This window comes from Neofelis nebulosa, chromosome 5, assembly GCF_028018385.1.
Source record: "Neofelis nebulosa isolate mNeoNeb1 chromosome 5, mNeoNeb1.pri, whole genome shotgun sequence".
Lineage (NCBI taxonomy): Eukaryota > Metazoa > Chordata > Mammalia > Carnivora > Felidae > Neofelis > Neofelis nebulosa.
The window spans coordinates 26,022,826-26,042,617 of NC_080786.1; the positions used below are offsets into that span (position 1 = coordinate 26,022,826).

A 19,792-nucleotide genomic window follows, 5' to 3' on the forward strand; every position below is an offset into this window, starting at 1 on the left:
TGCAGCTGGCCCGCAGCAACAAGGAAGGCTGGGAAGAGTGCTGCATTACCATCTTGAATAAAATGAAGATTTTGCCAGATAAAATATAGGAAGCCAAGTTAAGCTTGACTTTTGGATAAACAAGTGTATTGGGACATACTTGTGCTAAAAAATTATTCATTGTTTATCTGAAAGTCAAATTTAACTGGGAGTCCTGGGTGCCCTGTTTTGTTTTTCTAAATCTGGCAACTCTACCCATAAGTGACCAACTAACCACTACCATGGCTTTTATGCTTATCACTTCCTTTAAAAGAAAGAAAAGCTTTATGACCCAATGTGCATCCCTAGACATTATAGTTTAGTCTTCCTAATTTAAAAACACTGATATATTGAGGTGCCTGACTGGCTCAGTCAGAACAGCATGAAACTCTTGATCTCGGGGTCGTGAGCTCAAGCCCCATGTTGGGTGTAGAGATTACTAAAAAAGTAAATTTAAAAAAAAATTAAAACATTGATATAGGCTTTAAGTCTCTTTCAATCTAGAATTTCCTTTTTCGTCCCTTTTATTTCCATAAAACAAACTTGTTGAAGAAGCCTGTAGATTAGACCTGTAGATTTTCCAACAGAATGGGTTGTATTATTGCAAATGCATGGTGAGGTTCAAACTTTTCCTCTTTCTTTGCTATTTCTTGCCAATTGGCAGCTGGATCCAAAACTGGATCAGACTCAGTGTCCATCCTTTTGGCAAGGCTATGGGTGGCAGTGTGTATTTTCATCACAAGGCACGTGTCTAACTCTCTTCTCATAATCTTAGCACAAAACATTGATACTTAATGCCTTTATATGTTCATTGGGGATTGCAAAGTGCTAGCTTTCTAATTCCATCATTTAATTTATTAATTGGAATACTTTTCATAAAAAGACATTCTATTTTATCTGCTATTTGGTTATCTAGTGGTACAGTGCATACAGAAAAGGCAGGATAAATGCTAGATTCTCTCTTCCATTCTTTTTAAAATCAGTTTTCAAGACAATGAATTGGTTCTCTATTATTCTCTGAAGTTGACCAATTTTTTAAAATATCATTTATGGGTGGCTCAGTTGGTGGAGCATGCAACTCTTGATTTCAGGGTTGTAAGCCTGAGCTCCATGTTGGGTGAGGAGATTACTTAAAAATTTAAAAAAAAAAATCTTTAAAAAATATCATTTATGAACTCATATATTTAAACATATTTTATGAGTTTCTCTCCATCTCAATTATTATCATTATTGAAACTCAAAGTATCCCATCCTTGGCCAATGGCAGCCTCTTCACGTTAGCTATAGATTCTTCTTGATATTACCCTAGTAGTTTCTAATAGCTTTTCTGCAATCTGACATTAAACTATGTCCCAAGCTTCTCTTGCACATTCCTTGGCTCAGGTCTAGAAGTAGCCATTTCTCCAGAGAGCCTGGGTACAAAATTTATTCTCTGAAAAGACTTATGAAATTAAGCAAATCTCCATCAAGATTGATCAGGAACAAAAGTAATAAACATGCACATGAACATAAAGAAAAAATTAAAAGGGAACATAACAAAGATTTAGAATTGATTATCTGTTACTCTGGAACAAATGTATGTTGAATGGATATGTGGATGAAACACGTAACTTTCTAGGAAAATAAAATTTACCAAAACTAAGTCCAAAAAAGAAAAAAACTAAGCACACCAATTATCCAAGAAAAATTAAATTATCAAAGACTCCTCCCCAGAAGCACCAATCTTGGTCTACTTTTTAGGGAAATTCTCCCAAACATTCAAGGAAAAGATACATACTGTATTTTTTTTTATATGAAGATATTGACACCTACGTATTTTATACAAACTGTCCCAAAATTTTTAAAAAGATGGTATAACCTTGATACCCACACTAGATAAGGATAGTTCGAGAAATGAAATAATGGTTGACTCTCACTCTTAAACACAAATGTAGAAAGTCTAAATAAAAATAATAGCAAACTGAATTATGCAATGTATAAGAAGAAAATCATCATCATGACCAAACGAGGTTTATCACAAGAATGATAAAGCATTTAATATGAAAAAGTATATCAACTTAATTCACTGTATTAACACGTTAAATGAAACAAAAATGCCACTTATCAGTGCTTCTTATCTATATTGTACTGGAGGTCTTAGGTAGTGCATTAAGCTAAGAAAAAGAAATAGAAAAGATATAAGACCAAGAAAAGAAAAAACAAACTTTCATTGATTCTATGATTATCTACAAAGAAATCCAAGAGAATCCATAAACAAATTATTATAATTAATAGGAAAGTATAGTAAAATAGTTACATTTAAGACCAACATATGAAAATTAATTGCATTCTAATACAGTGGCCCCCTAAAACTAGAAAATGCAAAAAAATCAATAAAAAGTTAGGTGCTTAGGAATAAATATAGCAAGTATGATGAAATATTTTTATTGAAAGACATTAAAGAAGAATAAAATAAATGGAGAGATATGCTTATGGCAAAAAGACTCAATAATATAAAGACATTGTTCTTTCCAAATTAATCTATAAATTCAATATAATTCCAATTGAAATCCTAATGAGTGATAAACTGGAATGTGACAGACTGATTCTATAATACGTAGAAAAGAGAAAAAGACCATGAATAGATCTGGTAGGCAGAATAACGGCCCTTTAAAGACATTCTAATCCCCAGAACCTATGAGTATGTTGGGTTACATGGCAAAAAGGGAATTAAAGTTGCTAAAGATGCTAAAGTCGCCTGGGTGGCTCGGTTGGTTAAGCATCCAACTCTTGATTTTGGCTCAGGTCATGATCCCAGCATCATGGGATTGAGTCCATATTAGACCCCATGCTGAGTGTGGAGCCTGCTTTATATATATGTATATACATATATATATACACACACATATATATATATATACACATATACATACATATATACATATATATACATATATACACATATATATATATTAGGTATATATATCTATATTTATAGATATATATATAGATATCTATATATATAATATATATACACACATATATATATTATATGTGTGCATATATATGTATTTTTAAAGTTTGCTAAAGAGCTGACTGTAAAATAGACATTATCCTGGATTATGTAGGTAGGCTCAATGCAATCACCAGTGCCTTTATGAGTGAAAGTAGAAGAGGGAGAACCAGAGGGATGGTAGCATGAGAAGGTTTAGGCCTGATATTGTTCACATTGCCAAGAATGTGGGAAGCCTCTAGAAGCTAGAAGGAGTCTCTTTTAAGGCCTCCAGAAAGGAACGCAGTCCTGCCAGCATTTTGATATTATCCCAGGGAGACCCATTTCAGACTTCTGAACTATAGAGCTATAAGATAATGCATTTATGTTGTTTTTAAGCCACCAAATTTGTGGTAACCTGTTATAGCAGCAATAGGACATTATAGCAACTGACAAGGTGTTTTCAAAAGAACAAAATAGAAGGACTTCCCTACCAACATAAGACTTATTTCAAAAAAATTAAGAAAGAGCAGAGTACAGAGACAGACCACATACATATATGGAAACTTGATAGTATAACAGAGATGACACTATGGATCATTGGGATAAGAATGAACTATACCGTAAATGGAAAATGGATATTTTGGGAAATTGACTAGCAAAAATGGCTAGCAACGATTCCTCTCTCCATATTCATGTTTCTTTATCATGTCACTTTTAATGCCATCTTAGTCAGAGTCTGAACTCGGCCATGTAACTTGCTTTAGCTGATAGGATGTTAGCAACCATGATACACAAAGGTTCCACAATGGGGTTTGTCCCCTTTTGCAATCTGCTGCCACCATCTGAAGAAGCCCAGGGACACCTGTTGAATGATGAGCGATAACGGGTTCAGTAGCAATATACCTGCCACCCCAGTGGGTTACCAGTCAGCTTCCAGTGGCAGAGTGACCTAGCAACTGACCACGGGCACATGAAGGAGCCCAGGAAAAGAATTGTCAAATGTGACCACACCCCAAAACCCCACAACTTTGCACCTCAAAAGTAACTATAAACAAAGTTAAAAGACAAAGCATAAGCATTCAGAATATATAAAGAATATCTACAAATAAATAAGAAAAAGATAAACAATCCATAAAGGAATGGGCAAAAGATATAAAAGAGGCAATTGACAGAATAAGAAAACCCAGATGGCATATCTATACCTGTATCTTCATTAGTAATCAGGGAAATGCAAATGAGAAGCCATTTCACATTCACGTAGATTGGCAAAAATTACAAATTTCATGATTGAGAATGTGGAGAAAGGGGAGTTCTTATAAACAGAATGTGGGACTATCAATTGGTACAGTAACTTTGGAGACCAATTTGGCAATATCTAGTAACACTGATGTGACCCACCCCTAGCCACATATACATAAAAACTCACACAGGTACACCAGGGGACATGCAAAAACGTTTAGAGAAATTTGTTTATAACAATGAAAAGTTAAAGATAACCTAAATGTCCATCCCGTAAAGAATGGATAATGTGAGGGGTGCCTGGGTGGCTCAGTCGTTTAAATGTTCAACTTTGGCTCAGGTCATGATCTCATGGTTCCTGAGTTTGAGTCCCACATCGAGCTCTGTGCTGACAGCTCAGAGCCTGGAGCCTGCTTCAGATTCTGTGCCTCCCCGGCTCTCTCTGCCCCTCCCCCACTCATGCTCTGTCTCTCTCTGTCTCAAACGTAAATAAAAGCATTAAAAAACTAGAAAAAAAAAGAGAATGGCTAATGTGGGAATTATAAACACCAAATTCAAGATAGTGGTTACCTCTATGGCACAGGGGGTGGAAAATGCACTGGGGAAGGGATCCACAGGGAGCTTCACTGTATTTTTAATGAATTTCTTGAGCTAGGGGCTGGGTACATGTGTATGAATCCATCTCTGTTCCCGTTCATGGGTTTGAAAGATGCCGTAAATGTTAAATATAAACAAACTTTAAAGTGAATAAAACAGTATGTCACAGGTAAGCTCCAAAGGGGAACTCAAAGGTTGTGACACAGAAGGAAGTTCAAGGGCCTAAACTCTTAATCAGGAAGATGTCCCTCACCTGGGATTACACCCCAGCAGTTCCATTCAGAACCCCGGGAATCATTCAGAGATTCTGCCCCAGAGTGGATTCTTTGTTTTGCTCACATGAGGAACAGATTAAAAGCAAAACAAAACAATAAGGTACACTTTTAAAAGCTAAGGAAAGGGACTGTAATGAAGGCTAATGGCAAAACAGAAGAAACAAATGAGAACAGAAGCATTGAACTATTGCTACCATTTTTCATAAGTCATAGCTGTCCCCCACCCCACCCCCACCATGGGCCACCCCCAAGTGTGGGGTTCTATCATACTGAGAAATGTTGGATTACGGTTTCTAAGCCACTTGAGATAAATCTCTTACATCCTCATAGCATGACACACAGTTGTCACCATTTTCTGGTGCGCTTTACATAAAGTAACATGTTTATTAGTGATTTAACGATTGCTGAAGTCAAACCACCCCAAATTTAAATTGAAAAAAAACAAACAAACAACCAAACACACAATGGACAAAGACACAGCAATAAGAGGGACACAATGTTTCTTCAGTTTCTGCCCAACTGCGTTTCCCACTCCAGGTCTGGGTCTAGCTGGCATTCAAATGTAGAGAAAAGGTGCTTGTGACATGTCCTAGCCAAGGGCAGAAATCCAACCTTTCTCTAGGTCACAGACAACTGGAAAAAAAACCCAGTACCTGTCCCCGAGTACCCGTCTCCCAGTAATAGGCATTAAACCTGTCCCAGACACCTCAATAATAAAACTGCTTTTCACTGGTTTTGCTTCAAGCCTATTTCTGAGCTTTGGTACTTTGCAGTCCATCAATTTAATGAGAAGCAAAGATCAACTTAACCTATTTTATTCAAAGAACATTTTATTTTATATTTTATTTTCTGCTCTAATTATGTTCACACATTTTTTTTTATAGCACATTTCTTGCTGTACGGTTTTCAGTGTTGGTTTTAAAAAGAGTATTCTACATAGATATTCTTTTTTCTTTTTGTTATTGTTGCTTGCTTTTTGTTTGTTTTTAAGGTACTTAGTTTCAGCTTTCTTTTATTTCAGCCAATTTTCTTTTCTTTTCAGCCATTCTATAATATATCACAGATAACCCTAATTCATTTCTTCACTTGATAACCAAACACTTCACATCTTGATAACATAGGTTTGTGAGACAATTTCTTATAGGTTCAGCTGGTGTTTTGCTTTTTAAATAATCACAAGGATTTTTAGTGTCTTTGTTTACTGAAATTAAAACATACTATCATAATTTGGGGGCCTGAGGAGTTACTATTACTTTTAGAAACTGCCTTTAGAGAATATATTTTCTCTAGGCACTATATTTGCAACTCTTAATAAGTTACCTGGTTGCCTGGATATTCTCTTTACCCAGATGAACTTGGGCATAGACACTTTGATGACCACCTCTGCTCTTTGTTTGTTTTATTATTTTATTTCTTTAAGTAGCCTTCACACCCAGCACGAAGCCCAATGTGGGGCTTGAACTCATGACCATGAGATCAAGACCTGAGCTGAGATCAAGAATCAGACACTTAACCAACTGAGCCACCCAGTCATCCCAGCTCTGTGCTTTAGAGAGCATATTATCATTGTGTTAGCCTTTTCTGAAAAAAAAAAAACAAACAAAAAAAAAACCCAACTCAGACTTATTCCTCCTTTGACCTCATTCCATGGATAAAGAAACAAAATCAAACAAAAAAATTCCAATAAAACATGCAACAAATAAAATTCCATGCCTACCACCAATCAAAGTAATAAAGAATGTGGTTAATGCTTACAAAGTTTGCATGGAAGGGCCTGGATAAATCACAGCAGAATCCTGTAATCACAATTGGATGGAAAGGAGTTGCTCTCAGTGCTTGCTAATCCTGGGGACAAGGATCACTTCTGCTGAATCATCCGACCAAGTACACAGTGGAACGTTGTACCCTGAACCAAAGATACAAAGGTGAAAGCAAGTTTAAATAGTCTCATTGACTTTTCCCCTTGCTAAAGGCCAGAATCCAGTCAGTTGAGAATTTATCCTTTTTGTAAAACCCATTAATCTAAATTCAGGGGACTTGTTCCAATTCATGGCACAGTTTTCACAACACTTTATGTGGAGTGATTTTGTCCATGATTCTTTTGACACAGAAGTAGACACAAGGTCCCATGAATGGACTAACAATCTACACGGTCTGTGCTGCCAATGTCAAACAAGTAGCCTTGAACCTGTAAATCCAAACGAATCAACAGTATTACTTTGGTAACAGGCAGTCACACATTTCATTGTTAACTAATGCCTCAACCATGAGTACAGAGCTAGGAGTTCCCAAGTCAGGCTGCAAATCAAAATTAGGTAGCAGCTTTAAAAAATATATAGGTGCCTAACTTGTCCTAACTCACTGATTCAGAAGATGTGGTGTAGGGCCTAAGCAACTGCATTTTTAAAAAGCTTTCCAAGTGATTCTGATACAATGGTAGTACAGACTGTCACATAAGTGTTGATATAAACAATACTACCTGATAGAGGAGGGTGGGGTCCATGCTTCTCAGAGACGGGAGACAAAGAACAGGACTATTCAAAGCCACACAAAGAACATTTTGCATCTTTCTGGAACATCAATTTCACTTGACTGGTAAGTTTAAAATGTCATTTTTATTTTGGGTGGCGATTACATAGGTATAGCCAATTGTCAAAACTTCTTTATGACCTGTACATTTAATTGCATGTTTATTTTACCTCATAAAAAGATAATACTTATATTAAAATATGGATACATTTTGGAGTGGAAATGCAACACCTGCATTTATATTTTAGAGGAACTCTGAAACATCAAAGAAATCTCCCTCTTTGATCGGCTACCTTAGGCTAGGTCCCGTATTCAGGGAGGTAACTATTTCACTCTCTTGTCTTTAGAGTGGGAGGTTAGGGCTTGAACCGCCAAAAAGAAGACCTTTCGGAAGGGCCCATGACTACAGTTGGAAAACCTCTGGATTTAGAAATCCTTTCACTTCCAGTGCTTTTCACTCATTCCTCTACCCATGATCCACTCCCTTCTCCTCTCTCTACCTTCCACATATTACTTGCCTTTTTGCTTTGAAACACTCCAAATCCTCAAAAATTTAAAGTTCCACTCTTTGTTATGGAGATTTTATTACTGAACCGGTGATTTCAGGACCTGGAGGGAGACCACACCCTCAGAAATTGCACTACAAACATCTTTTTCGCTCAAAAATGCGTTTTAAAAGGTTATCAAGCTACAGGGACTGGTGGTAGACAGGGACTAAATCTAAAAATTATGAAAACCCACATTTCCTGATTTTGGAAAGACAAGAATGGAGAGTGGAGAGGAAGAGTGGGCTAGTCGCAAGGGTTAGAGAAAACAATGGTCAAATGTAACTAGGTTCAAGGGTTCCTTCTTGTCTCTTGTAGCCTAAGGGCTAAACAGTGAGTAGAGTACAAGCTGGGGATTCTGAAGAATGGGATGGGTTCAATGGCTCTGGGCAAAATTACTTTGTCTTTTGGTTGGAAATTCGGTGTCCCCATGTATATTGGGATAAAGAGTAAATCCGTTTATGGGTTTAACTGACGTGTACTATTGACTATGTTTCAGAAACTACATAGTTGTGAAACTTCTTTAGTTACAAAAAAGCGTGTAAACCAAAAAACGTGTAGTGAACGCCTAGTACGCAGCAGACCTGGAAGCACAACACGACCGAAAATCAACTTTGCACTAGGCTAGGCTCCACCCAGCCCACCCGGGTCCCAGCAGCCTTTGCGAAACCTGCCTAGGCCCTTAGGGCGCCGGGGGGGCGGGGGGGGCGGAGGCGAGAGCGCCCGCCACGCCCCCTTCCGCCAGTGCTCCTAGCCCTCCTTCCGCTCCTACTCTGCGTGTGCTCCACTCGCCTTAGCGAACCCCCAAATGCCTCCGGAGGGTACGCACAGAGGAGCTAGAGGCCTCAGAGGCTCCGCGTCTCACCTGCTTGGCATAGGTCTCAGCCTCCTGCTAGTCCCGCCTCCTTCTGGCACTCTGGCCCCGCGAATGGAGGAGCTGGGAAAAGGGCACGGCTCTGATTGGAGGAGTGTGTTTACATTCTCAACTCACGCTGCGAGCCGACGGATTTAAGCCCGCCTTTTCCTTCCCGCTTTTCAAATTGGTTGGTTGCCTTCCTCCTTGTCAGTCAGAGGAGCGGTTTCCACAATTGGTGAGCGGCTGTCCCCCCCACTTTATTTTGCTGGGCGTCTACGTGTCAGCTTGATGTTTGACTGCGAGAGCATCTCGAAGTTTTAGGTGGAAGATGTCGGAGACTAACAGAGCCGCATGTAGCGACGGAGACGAGGAGCAGGTTTCTGGTGCTGAAGTCATCGCCCAGGCCCTGAAAACGCAAGTACGGTGGACTCTCCTACGGAAGCCGGCGGGGGGGCGGAGACGTTGTCTTGGAGACAAGGAGAGCGGTGCGGTGGGAGGTGGGGAGGTTTTCCTTGAGGCTTTCCTTTTAGCGCCCCGGGAGGGAACGGTGTGGCGCGGGCCCGGGCATTTACTCCCCTGTTCTTGGCCCCCAGGATGTGGAGTACATGTTTGGCATCGTAGGTATCCCAGTGACCGAAATAGCCGTTGCGGCCCAGAAGATGGGCATCAGATATGTCGGGATGAGGAATGAGCAAGCGGTGAGTATGGACAGTGGGGGGCCGAAAGCGTTATTGGGAATGATTGATAATAGCAGCAGATATTCATCGCAGACACTCAGCCCTTACCACCGTTCTTCAACCAGACCAAGCGCATCAATCCTATGAAGCAAGAACTGTTATTGTTAATCCTAGTTGACACAGAGAGGTTGAGTAATTTGCCCGAGGTGACAAGTTGCTAGTGTCAGAAGCCAGGATTTGAACCCAAGTATTCTGGGGTCTGGAGTCCATGCTCTTGACACTACACCGGGTTGTTCTCTGCCAAGTCTAGAGCGTTGGAACTGAAAGGGACACTTTTCCTGGTCTGAATTCAGTCCCTCTGTCCTCTCATAACTACCTGTTATGATGTATCTCTTTCTGTGTATTATATGTGTGGTCTGACTTCCCTATTAGGCTGTGAGATCCAGGAGAGTGGGGATATTATTTCTTCTTGACGCATCTGTATCCCCAGTGCCTAGCAGATGATAGGTGCTCAGGCCTTTCCTACGAGATGAATGGGTGAAGGCCAAGGCTCTCATGTTATATGGTAGATGGCCCTGCAAGGTAATAGGTTCACAAATGGTAAAGCCATGATTCGAACTCTGGTGTCCTAAATCCCAGTCCAGTCCTCCTTCCACTGCATCATGCAACCACTCTTCTTAGAGGCTTATTTGGAAGCAAAAGAAAGGAAGATAAGACATTTTGTCAACCCAGTCTCAGTGCTTACTATGTGCTGGTTTAAAAGATCAAGAAACTACTTCTGCAGCGTCATATCCTGTCAGTCCATCTAAAGCTAAGTATTCCTGCTTTGCACTCTCACTGTTTGTTGCTCTCTAATTCAGGCTCTTACCATCTGTTGCCCAGACAGCTGCCTTGACCTCCGTAAGTGGTACCCTTTCTCTGCCATCACATGTAGGCTCCTAGAGAGCAGGAGTTGTAGTTCATTTGTTATATCCCCAGAGTGCCTGGCTTGTTTGGGGCTTTTGCATGATGTAAATGCTTACCACATTGTTTATTAATTGAATGGCAGGCCTTAAGTGTAAGATTTGAGGAGTATGGGTTTTTTAAAATCTTAAATCAGGTCTTGAGTTTGTATCATTTCTATCTTCTTAGTGGGAACAATATTCTATTCTGTCGTCTATGTGAGAAAATAAGGCTATTGATCTATTAATAAGTCAGTAAGTAAAATGTGATAAAATAACTTACATTTTACTGTTTTTTATGAAGGTGGAACGTTTGGTTTCTTCTTCAAACACCAAATATTTATTGAGTACTTACCAGGTACTGGTGTATAAGTCGTCTTCTGACTATTGGAACGAGTCACATGACTGAGGGAAATATATATCAGGAATGTCTTACAGGTATCTGAAACCCATGTTTGATTTTGAAATCACTACGTTTTCCCTCCAGATTGGCTCTTCCCTCTGTATTCATGATTTGAGTCAGTGGCACTGTGATTCACCTAGTCAGTCAAGCAAGCCCAAATCTAGAGGGTTATATTTCAATATTTCCTTCAGGAACCAGGTTTAGTTGTGATCTTTAAGTTTGGGAAGGTGAGGTAATTATAATAGTATACTTATAAATGTATGTATAAGGGACACCTGGGCAGCTCAATCAGCTAAGCATCCAACTCCTGATTTTGACTTAGGTCATGATCTCATGATTCATGAGATCGAGCCCCATGTCTAGCTCTGGGCTAACAGGGTAGAGTCTGCTTAGGATTCTCTCTCCCTCTCACTGCCCCTCTCTGGCTCACGTGCATTCTCTCTCTCTCTCTCTCTCTCTCTCAAAAATAAATAAATAAAACAAAAAATGTATATATAAGGAATGGTGCACATAGGGGCACCTGGGTGGCTCAGTCAGTTAAGTGTCTGACTTCAGCTCAGGTCATGATCTTGTGGTTCATGGGTTCGAGAACCTGTCGGGCTCTGTGCTGACAGCTCATAGCCTGGAGTCTGCTTCAGATTCTGTGTCTCCCTGTCTCTTTGCCCCTTCCCTGCTTGCACTCTATCTGTATCTGTCTCTTCCTCTAAAAAAAAAAAAATATATATATATATATATATATATATATATATACATATATATATATATATATATGTATATATATATATAAAGGAATGGTGCACATAAAGGATGACTGGTTCTCTCTGAGTGGGACAGAGAAGATTACCCGTGAAGGCAAGGTTTGTTCATGCTGTTTCATCAAAATAGCTTAAAGGCACAATGAGCTGTGAGACTGAATAGGTAGACCAAGGGGAGGTTGTAGAAAGTCTATGGCTGGAAAAGGAATGTGGACTTTTTTAGTAGGCATTGAATGAGACCTGAAAGGTTTTTTGAAATAGGTGGGAGACATAATTAGATTTGTACTCTAGAAATCATGGTAGTACAGAGTATGGATCAGCAGGGCAGCTTGAAGTTTTATTTCAGTCCCTGTAATCTCAGTGGAGGGCCTCCATAGGTCCCAGGTGCTTTATTGGACATATGGAATATGGAGATGAATGACATACTTTCCTTGTACTTGAGGAGCTTATAACCTGGCTGTGGAGACAGACATAAACAGACAATTTTATTATAATGTGATAAGTGCTATGATAGAGATATATTCAGGGTGCTATGGAAGTCCAGAAAAGGGTACTCAGCTCAGCCTAAAGCTTCAGAAAAGGTTTCCTGGAGATGATCCCTGAGCTGTCTTGAAGTATGAGTGGGCATTAACCAACTAGGAAGGAGAGGACAGGCTCTTCTGGAGACGATTCTTAGATGTGGGCTTGCTTAACTGACTAGGGGGATCCCAGCACCGCTGACTCAGATCAGGAATACAGATGGAAGAACCAGTTTGGAGGGAAAAGGTAATGAATGCAAATTTGATGACTGAGATGCCTGTAGGACATTCCCGGTACATAGTCCCCTCAGTCAACCTGACTCTTCGCAGTACAGTACTCAGGAAGACTTAACTAGTGCCTGACTTCAGGGTAATGACAGGGTGATGAAAGGAGAGTGTGAGAACAGATTCAGAAGCCATTCAAGAGGCCGAAGAGGACTTGGTGTCCAATTACACGTTTGTACTAAAGAGAAAGGTGTAGTTGGTTGTGGATGGTTGTGACCTGGTGGTCTTTCATCAGATCCTTAGCGTGATCAAGACATACGCTGACTGGCTTTCCAGGGAGGAGGCACACTGTTGGGAATGTGACAGTTACTGAGGACTAACTGTGCAGGCAATGTTCTGAATGTTTTACATATGTTAACTGATTTCATCCTCAAAGCAGTGCTGTCAGTCATGTTCATTTTATAGATAAGGAAGCCAGGGTACAGAGGAACTTGCCAAAATTACACAGCAGAAAGGAGAGGAGCAAGATTCGAATCAAAACAATTCAGTTCTAGAGTGTGCTCTCAAGTACTACACACAGCATTCTGCTTGTGAGTGGAGCTAATTTGGTAGAGAAATACATGTTTTATGATCATAAAAAGAGTTCCTTTCAGCTTTTGACATTTGCTACCAGAAGGATATAATTTTTGGTATATGTTGCTTCGTATTTTGCATTCTGTAGCAATATTTCTTACCCTGCTTTAATAAGTGGACAGTGTTCTTCAGTGTTCAGATTGCACCAGACATTATATTTTATGCACTTGCGTTTTTGGAGTTGTCTTATTACTGTCCTGTGTGAATTTGGTCTTGTGTGCAAAAGGGAAAGTGATAAGGGCCAGTGGAGAATAGTAACAAAGAAATGGCATGGAGCCGGTGTGCCCTTTCTTAGTTGGGCATATGGTAGTGGTAGCAGTTAAAGATTCTTAAAAATTTATTTTTAATTTTTTTTACACTTCTATCCTAAACGTTTATTTAAGTCTACTACACATAAAATTGAGTGGAGTTTAGAAAAATATCATTTTCATTACTATTTCTAAAAAAAAATGAGAAGAAATAATACTAGAAAAAGATGTCTCAGACTAAGAAAAAGGATTTATTTGAGAGAGTATTTAGCAGTTTTTCAGGTTATCTTGTATTTAATTTAGCACCTCCCCTTTTTCCTGTGCAGTTGAAGGGTAGTTTAAAAGTAAAACCTAACCAGGGTGCCTGGGTGGCTCAGTTTGTTAAGCATCCAACTTCAGCTCATGTCATGATCTCAGGGTTCATGGGTCCAAGCTTCAGATATTCTATCTTCCTCTCTCTCTGCCCCTCCCCGGCTCCCTCGTCCCCCTCAAAAATAAATAAACATAAAAAAAAGAAAATAAAAAAGAAAAGTAAAAACTAACCATATGGAGGCTATAAAGGGAATCTCAACAAATCTTCAAAGATTGAAAACATACAGTATATGTAACCTGACAGCGTAGAAATAAATTCAGTAACAGAAAGATAACTAGAAAATCCCCAAACCTGAAAGTGAAATAACATATTTGATACTTGGTAAACGTTTTTAAGGATTGGTAAAATCTAAAAAACTTTAGGGCAGAGTGGTCAAAAATGAAAGAGAGAAAATACAAATTACTAATAGCAGGAATGAAAAAGGACACATCACTATGAACCCTAACTAACCAATGGGTTGAGGAAGAAATCACAGCAGAAAATAAGAAATATATTGAATTGAATGATATAGAAAAGATGAGATTTGAAACTTGTAAGGTAGAGCTAAAGCAGTTCTTAGAAGAAATAGCTTTAAGTAAATCTATTACCAAAGAAGATTTTTAAAAATCCATGCTTTAAGCTTATATTTTAAGAAGCTAGAGAAAGAAAACCGAACTGAACCTAAAATGAAAGGAGTAAAATAATAAATACAAGAGCAGAAATCAGTGAAATAGAAAACAACAGTAGAATCTAACAGTAGAATCAACAAAGCCCAAAATTGGTTCTTTTAAAAGATTAATAAATTTGATAAATCCCTAGCAAGACTGATGAAGAATAAAAGAGAGAAAACATAAATTGCCAATATTAGGAATGAGGGAGAACATTTCTGTTGATCTTGCAGATATTATTAATAATAATCTAAGAGGATATTATTAATAAACTAGATGATATAGACAAATTCCTTGAAACACTAAGAGCTAGATTAGATACCTAAGCCATTACTTGAAATTTACAGGTTGGGGCGCCTGGGTGGCACAGTCGGTTAAGCGTCCGACTTCAGCCAGGTCACGATCTCGCGGTCCGTGAGTTCGAGCCCCGCGTCAGGCTCTGGGCCGATGGCTCGGAGCCTGGAGCCTGTTTCCGATTCTGTGTCTCCCTCTCTCTCTGCCCCTCCCCCGTTCATGCTCTGTCTCTGTCTGTCCCAAAAATAAATAAAAAAAAAAAAAAACGTTGAAGAAAAAAAAAAAAAAGAAATTTACAGGTAGAACATTACTTGTTAAAACTGAAAGCATTCCACTTCCTCCTTTACCACTCTGTTCTAGTTTTTTATTTAATAGTAAATATTTATACATGTACTTACTGTAATGATCCCAGTATGCTTAAGTCCCAGTATTTTTTCTTTGTAGGCTTGTTATGCTGCCTCTGCGATTGGATATCTGACAGGCAGGTAAACTCAAGTCTATGTTTTATTTCTGTTTCTTTTAAAGGCTGTCTTAAACAGAGTTTCTTAAGAAATTACTTTGTGAATATAAAATGGCAAACTGAATTATATATGGAGATACTTTTTCCTTGAGTGTTCTGAAGTTAGAAAGTCACATCTAGGGTAAAGCATTCAAATTAAATTTTTTAAAAAGTTGAGGCAGATCATTCCATTTCAGAATTACTTTCTGTCAGATATCAATTGACATATTTATCTATTAAAATTTTTTAAAGATATTTTTCCACATAAAAATGTACTCCACGTCAAAAATTTGCTTTTGTATGCAGTTAAGTCAATGGGCCCCAAATATAACCTCTTTAAAATATGAAGAGGTTCAAAATATGAAGAAGTTAGTGAAATATAGTGTGAAGATGATGGGTCTCTTCTTTGTTGCAGGAAGACTGATAGAATCTTTCTTTTGTTTCTTTTGTAATTCACAAAATATTCTAATAATTGCTTTACCAATTGTAGTAAAGACCTGTATGTCCTTCCTTTGAAGTCCAAGAAAGTTGCCATGTTTCCCCCTAAAGTGATATAATCACCTGTTCCACTTGACCTGCTTTTAATAAAATAAATTCTGTTTTGCTTCTAGGCCTGGCGTATGCCTTGTTGTTTCCGGTCCAGGTCTCATCCATGCTTTGGGTGGTATGGCAAATGCAAACATGAACTGTTGGTAATTAAATTGCTATTACTGAAAACATTTTCTTAAATGTCAGTGTGTGATTTTACCTACTGGAACAACCAGTGATCTAGTGTGAGAAGACCTGGAATCAGGTGCTTGAGGGAATGGCTTGGTACAAAATTAAATTAAGAATAGTATTAGGAAGAACAACAAAAAAATATCAGTAATCTTACTTAGAGGTAAACACATTTTTGAGTTTTTGGAAAACTTATGTGTAGAAGCGTATGGGAATACACGTATGCTTAATTCATGAAGTCTCCCTTGTGTATAAACCTTCTTTCAAGTAACATCTTCCTTCATTAAGATATAAGCATTTCTAGTGGTGCCTGGCTGGTTTATTTTGTAAGGCATGGGACTCTTAATCTCAGGGTCGTAAGTTCAAGCCCTACATTGGGCATGGAGCCTACTAAAAATAAAAAAGATATAAGTGTTTCTTTAAAAAATTTTTTTTAATGTTTTTATTTATTTTTGAGACAGAGACAGAGCATGAGCAGGGGAGGGGCAGAGGAGAGGGAAACACAGAATCTGAAGCAGGCTCCAGGCTCTGAGCCATCAGCCCAGAGCCCGACGCGGGGCTCAAACTCACGGACTGTGAGATCGTGACCCGAGCTGAAGTCAGACGCTTAACCAACTGAGCCACCCAGGTGTCCCAAGATATGTGTTTCTAAACGTATGTGTAGAAGCATATGGTGATAGCTCTGTGTTTAACTCATAGACACTAGACAGTGTATAACATGTCATTCATATTCATCTTTCATTAAGATAGAAGTGTTTATAAACTTACGTGTAGAAGCTTGTGGGAACAGGCTTATGCTTAACTCATTAAAACTATACTGTGTATAAACCTTTAAAAAAACCAACACATTTTGGAGTGTGTGTGTATATGTATGTGTATGTGTCTCTCTATATATGTGAATGTGTGTGCAGTTCTCTTTAAGTGCAGAATTATTTTTAAAACACCTCTGCTCAGAATGTAAGAATGTATCCCGTTCTTTATCTTGTTTTGCATAACTAGCAAGACAATTGAAATTCTTAGATTTTTTGAGTTTGCTATATAAGCTCTTTAGTACTTACTCTTTGACCTTGCACTTAACCCCATCTTTGGGGTTAACCAGTAAGGTCATGATAAAAGGAGTTATGTGCTAGCCAATTCATAAAACATTTAATCTTCCTTCATACAAAGAAGTATCATCCTAGTATGAAGGAAGAGTAAATATTTAGATATTATTTACACCAATGTCCTAGTAGGAAGGACATTGTCCGCTTTCTTGCCAGATGCCTTCTTTCCTTTCTTCTTACAGTAGTTTAAAAGTAAAAACTAACCATGTGGAGGCCATAAAGGGAATCCCAACAGAACTCCAAAGATTGAAAATATACAGTATTTGTAACTTGCAGTTCTTAGAGGAAATGGTTTTAAATGAATCTGTTACTAAAGAAGATCAAAGATCCATGCTTTAGCCAATAAGATCATGTTAGAGGGGGGTTATGTTCTAGTCAATTCATAAAATATTTAATCTTCTTTAATACTAGGAATATGAAAGAAGATTAAGTATTTTAGTGTTATTTAGACTAATGTCCTAGTAGGAGGGCATTGTTCACTTTCTTGACATATGCCTTCTTTCTCCCTTCCTAGTCTTTCTCTTTCTTTACCTTCTTTAGGGCCTGACTTTGTTTTTTGTAACTTTTAAGTTTGCCATAACTTTTCTTCTCCTTGAAGGATAAGATTGGATTATTGGTGTGGAGTTTCTTTCACTCCATCATTTCCAAATAGAGTCACTTAGGAAGGTGTGAAAAACAATTGTTTCCTCCTCTTAATCCCAAGACTAATAATGGGAAGGGCATAAAAAGTTATTTTACATTATCACACGTAGAGATTTAGCATCATATCCAGAAGGACTTGGGAAGAGGGAGGCATGGAGGAAAAGCATTTACTATAAATTTCAGATTTTTCTGAAATTAAGGAATTAAAGAAGGGTTCTCTCATATCCGGTTGCCTACTAAATATTTAGTTTGTTGAAATTTTCTCTGTCAACATACATTGCTGTTTACTTATTGGGCACTTTCCTCAGTATTTTACATGTCTATCTTATTTGTAATTCTCTTTTAAAACAACGAATTTTTCAGGCCCTTGATTGTGATTGGTGGTTCTTCTGAAAGAAGTCAGGAGACTATGGGAGCCTTCCAGGAGTTTCCTCAGGTATCCAACTCTAAAATTGTTATTACAGAGTTTAGTAGCATAAATCAATGCTATTAAGATTTAATGAGAAGAAAAAAAAAGATTTAACGAGAAAAAATAAAAACCTATCTGTAAAATAAACAATGACAATAAAATAGACATATTTGAGATAATTTAAAGGTGATTTTTCCTTAACTACAAGATAATCTCAGTGTGGATATTAAAGAAGCTCAGGCTCTGCCTGCTTAGGAGCAGTCTTCCAAGAAATACATCTTTTTTTTTTTTTTCCCCTTAATGTTTATTTTTATTTATTTATTTATTTTTTTAACGTTTATTTATTTTTGAGACAGAGAGAGACAGAGCATGAACAGGGGAGGGGCAGAGAGAGAGGGAGACACAGAATCCGAAACAGGCTCCAAGCTGTCAGCACAGAGCCCGACGCGGGGCTCGAACCCACAAACTGTGAGATCATGACCTGAGCTGAAGTCGGACGCTCAACCGACCGAGCCACCCAGGCGCCCCCCTTAATGTTTATTTTTGAGACAGGGAGCGGGGGCAGAGAGAGAGGGAGACACAGAATCCAAAGCAGTCTCCAAGCTCTGAGCTGTCTGCACAGACACTTAACCGACTGAGCCACCCAAGCACCCTAAGAAATACATCTTTTTAACAGGCTTTTACACTCTGAAAATAAGTCTTAAAGATGCAGGAATAAAAATGGTATAGGACAATGCCTCTCAAACTTTAAGGAAGTAAAAAATTGAGAGGAAAAATCCTACTTAAAATGACTGTCAGTAAAAAATAAAATGACGGTCAGTAGACTCTGGACAAGTTCATTTTTATCTTAGAAAGCTGAGGAAAGAAAATATTTAAAAATTTCTAAAAACTTAAAAGAATTTGTCAACAAGATGGTATAGTGGGATTTTTTTTTTTTTTTTTTGCTTTTCTACATATTTAATACAGGTGCAACAGAGGTATTCATAAATAGTTGCATAAAACAAAATGCTACAGGTTTAAGAATCATTGTAGAAACAAATAGATGAGAGTGAATGATTAACTCTTAAGCATATATTTACCCATTCATAGTACAAAGTTATGAGCAAAGTTAAAACCATTAGGCAGAGTCTACTGGTTAATCATAAGTCATTGTGAGAACCTCAGAATATAAACATAGAATTTTATATATGGTTTATTTTTGAGACAGAGAGAGACACAGCATGAACGGGGGAGGGGCAGAGAGAGAGGGAGACACAGAATCAGAAGCAAGCTCCAGGCTCTGAGCCATCAGTGAGCCATCAGCCCAGAGCCCGACGCGGGGCTCGAACTCGTGGACTGTGAGATCGTGACCTGGCTGAAGTCGGACGCTTAACCGACTGCGCCACCCAGGCGCCCCTATATATGGTTTAAATCATTGTAAAATTTTAGATCTTGGCATAGTTTGATGCAAAAGTTATATTTCTGTCCTCTTAAAAGGGAATTGAAGTTTTACTTCGTTAATGGCAAAGAATAACAGTGGCTATTTAAAAGATGCTGATGGGGCGCCTGGGTGGCTCCGTTGGTTAGGCGTCTGACTTCGGCTCAGGTCATGATCTCACATTCCATGAGTTCGAACCCGCGTCAGGCTCTGTGCTGCCAGCTCAGAGCCTGGAGCCTGTTTCAGATTCTGTGTCTC

At 38.5% G+C, this 19,792-nt stretch overlaps 2 protein-coding genes across 11 annotated transcripts in view; one reads left to right on the forward strand and one right to left on the reverse strand.

Annotated features, from left to right (window-relative positions):
* The window catches only part of BTD (biotinidase), a 29,888-nt gene extending 20,717 nt beyond the window's left edge, over nucleotides 1-9,171 (reverse strand). The window contains exons 1-2 of one of the 2 annotated variants that reach the window (XM_058729844.1): nucleotides 9,043-9,159; nucleotides 6,859-7,009 (exon numbers count right to left, since the gene is read on the reverse strand). In XM_058729844.1, coding sequence (XP_058585827.1) covers nucleotides 6,859-6,869 — 11 coding nt within the window. In that variant the 5' untranslated portion in view covers nucleotides 6,870-7,009; nucleotides 9,043-9,159. Of the gene's footprint in view, nucleotides 1-6,858; nucleotides 7,010-9,042 lie in introns of both variants that reach the window. The other variant, XM_058729845.1, reaches the window with a different exon arrangement.
* The window catches only part of HACL1 (2-hydroxyacyl-CoA lyase 1), a 93,584-nt gene continuing 81,216 nt past the window's right edge, over nucleotides 7,425-19,792 (forward strand). For 6 of the 9 annotated variants that reach the window (XR_009261741.1, XR_009261742.1, XM_058729838.1 and 3 more), the window contains exons 1-5: nucleotides 9,212-9,451; nucleotides 9,627-9,731; nucleotides 15,192-15,232; nucleotides 15,858-15,938; nucleotides 18,072-18,144. Coding sequence is in view for 7 of the 9 variants with exons in the window: in XM_058729838.1 (XP_058585821.1) it covers nucleotides 9,362-9,451; nucleotides 9,627-9,731; nucleotides 15,192-15,232; nucleotides 15,858-15,938; nucleotides 18,072-18,144 (390 nt within the window). In the remaining 2 variants the exon portion in view is untranslated. Of the gene's footprint in view, nucleotides 7,699-9,211; nucleotides 9,452-9,626; nucleotides 9,732-10,854; nucleotides 10,907-15,191; nucleotides 15,233-15,857; nucleotides 15,939-18,071; nucleotides 18,145-19,792 lie in introns of those variants that run through there. The other 3 variants (XM_058729839.1, XM_058729842.1, XM_058729843.1) reach the window with 3 other exon arrangements.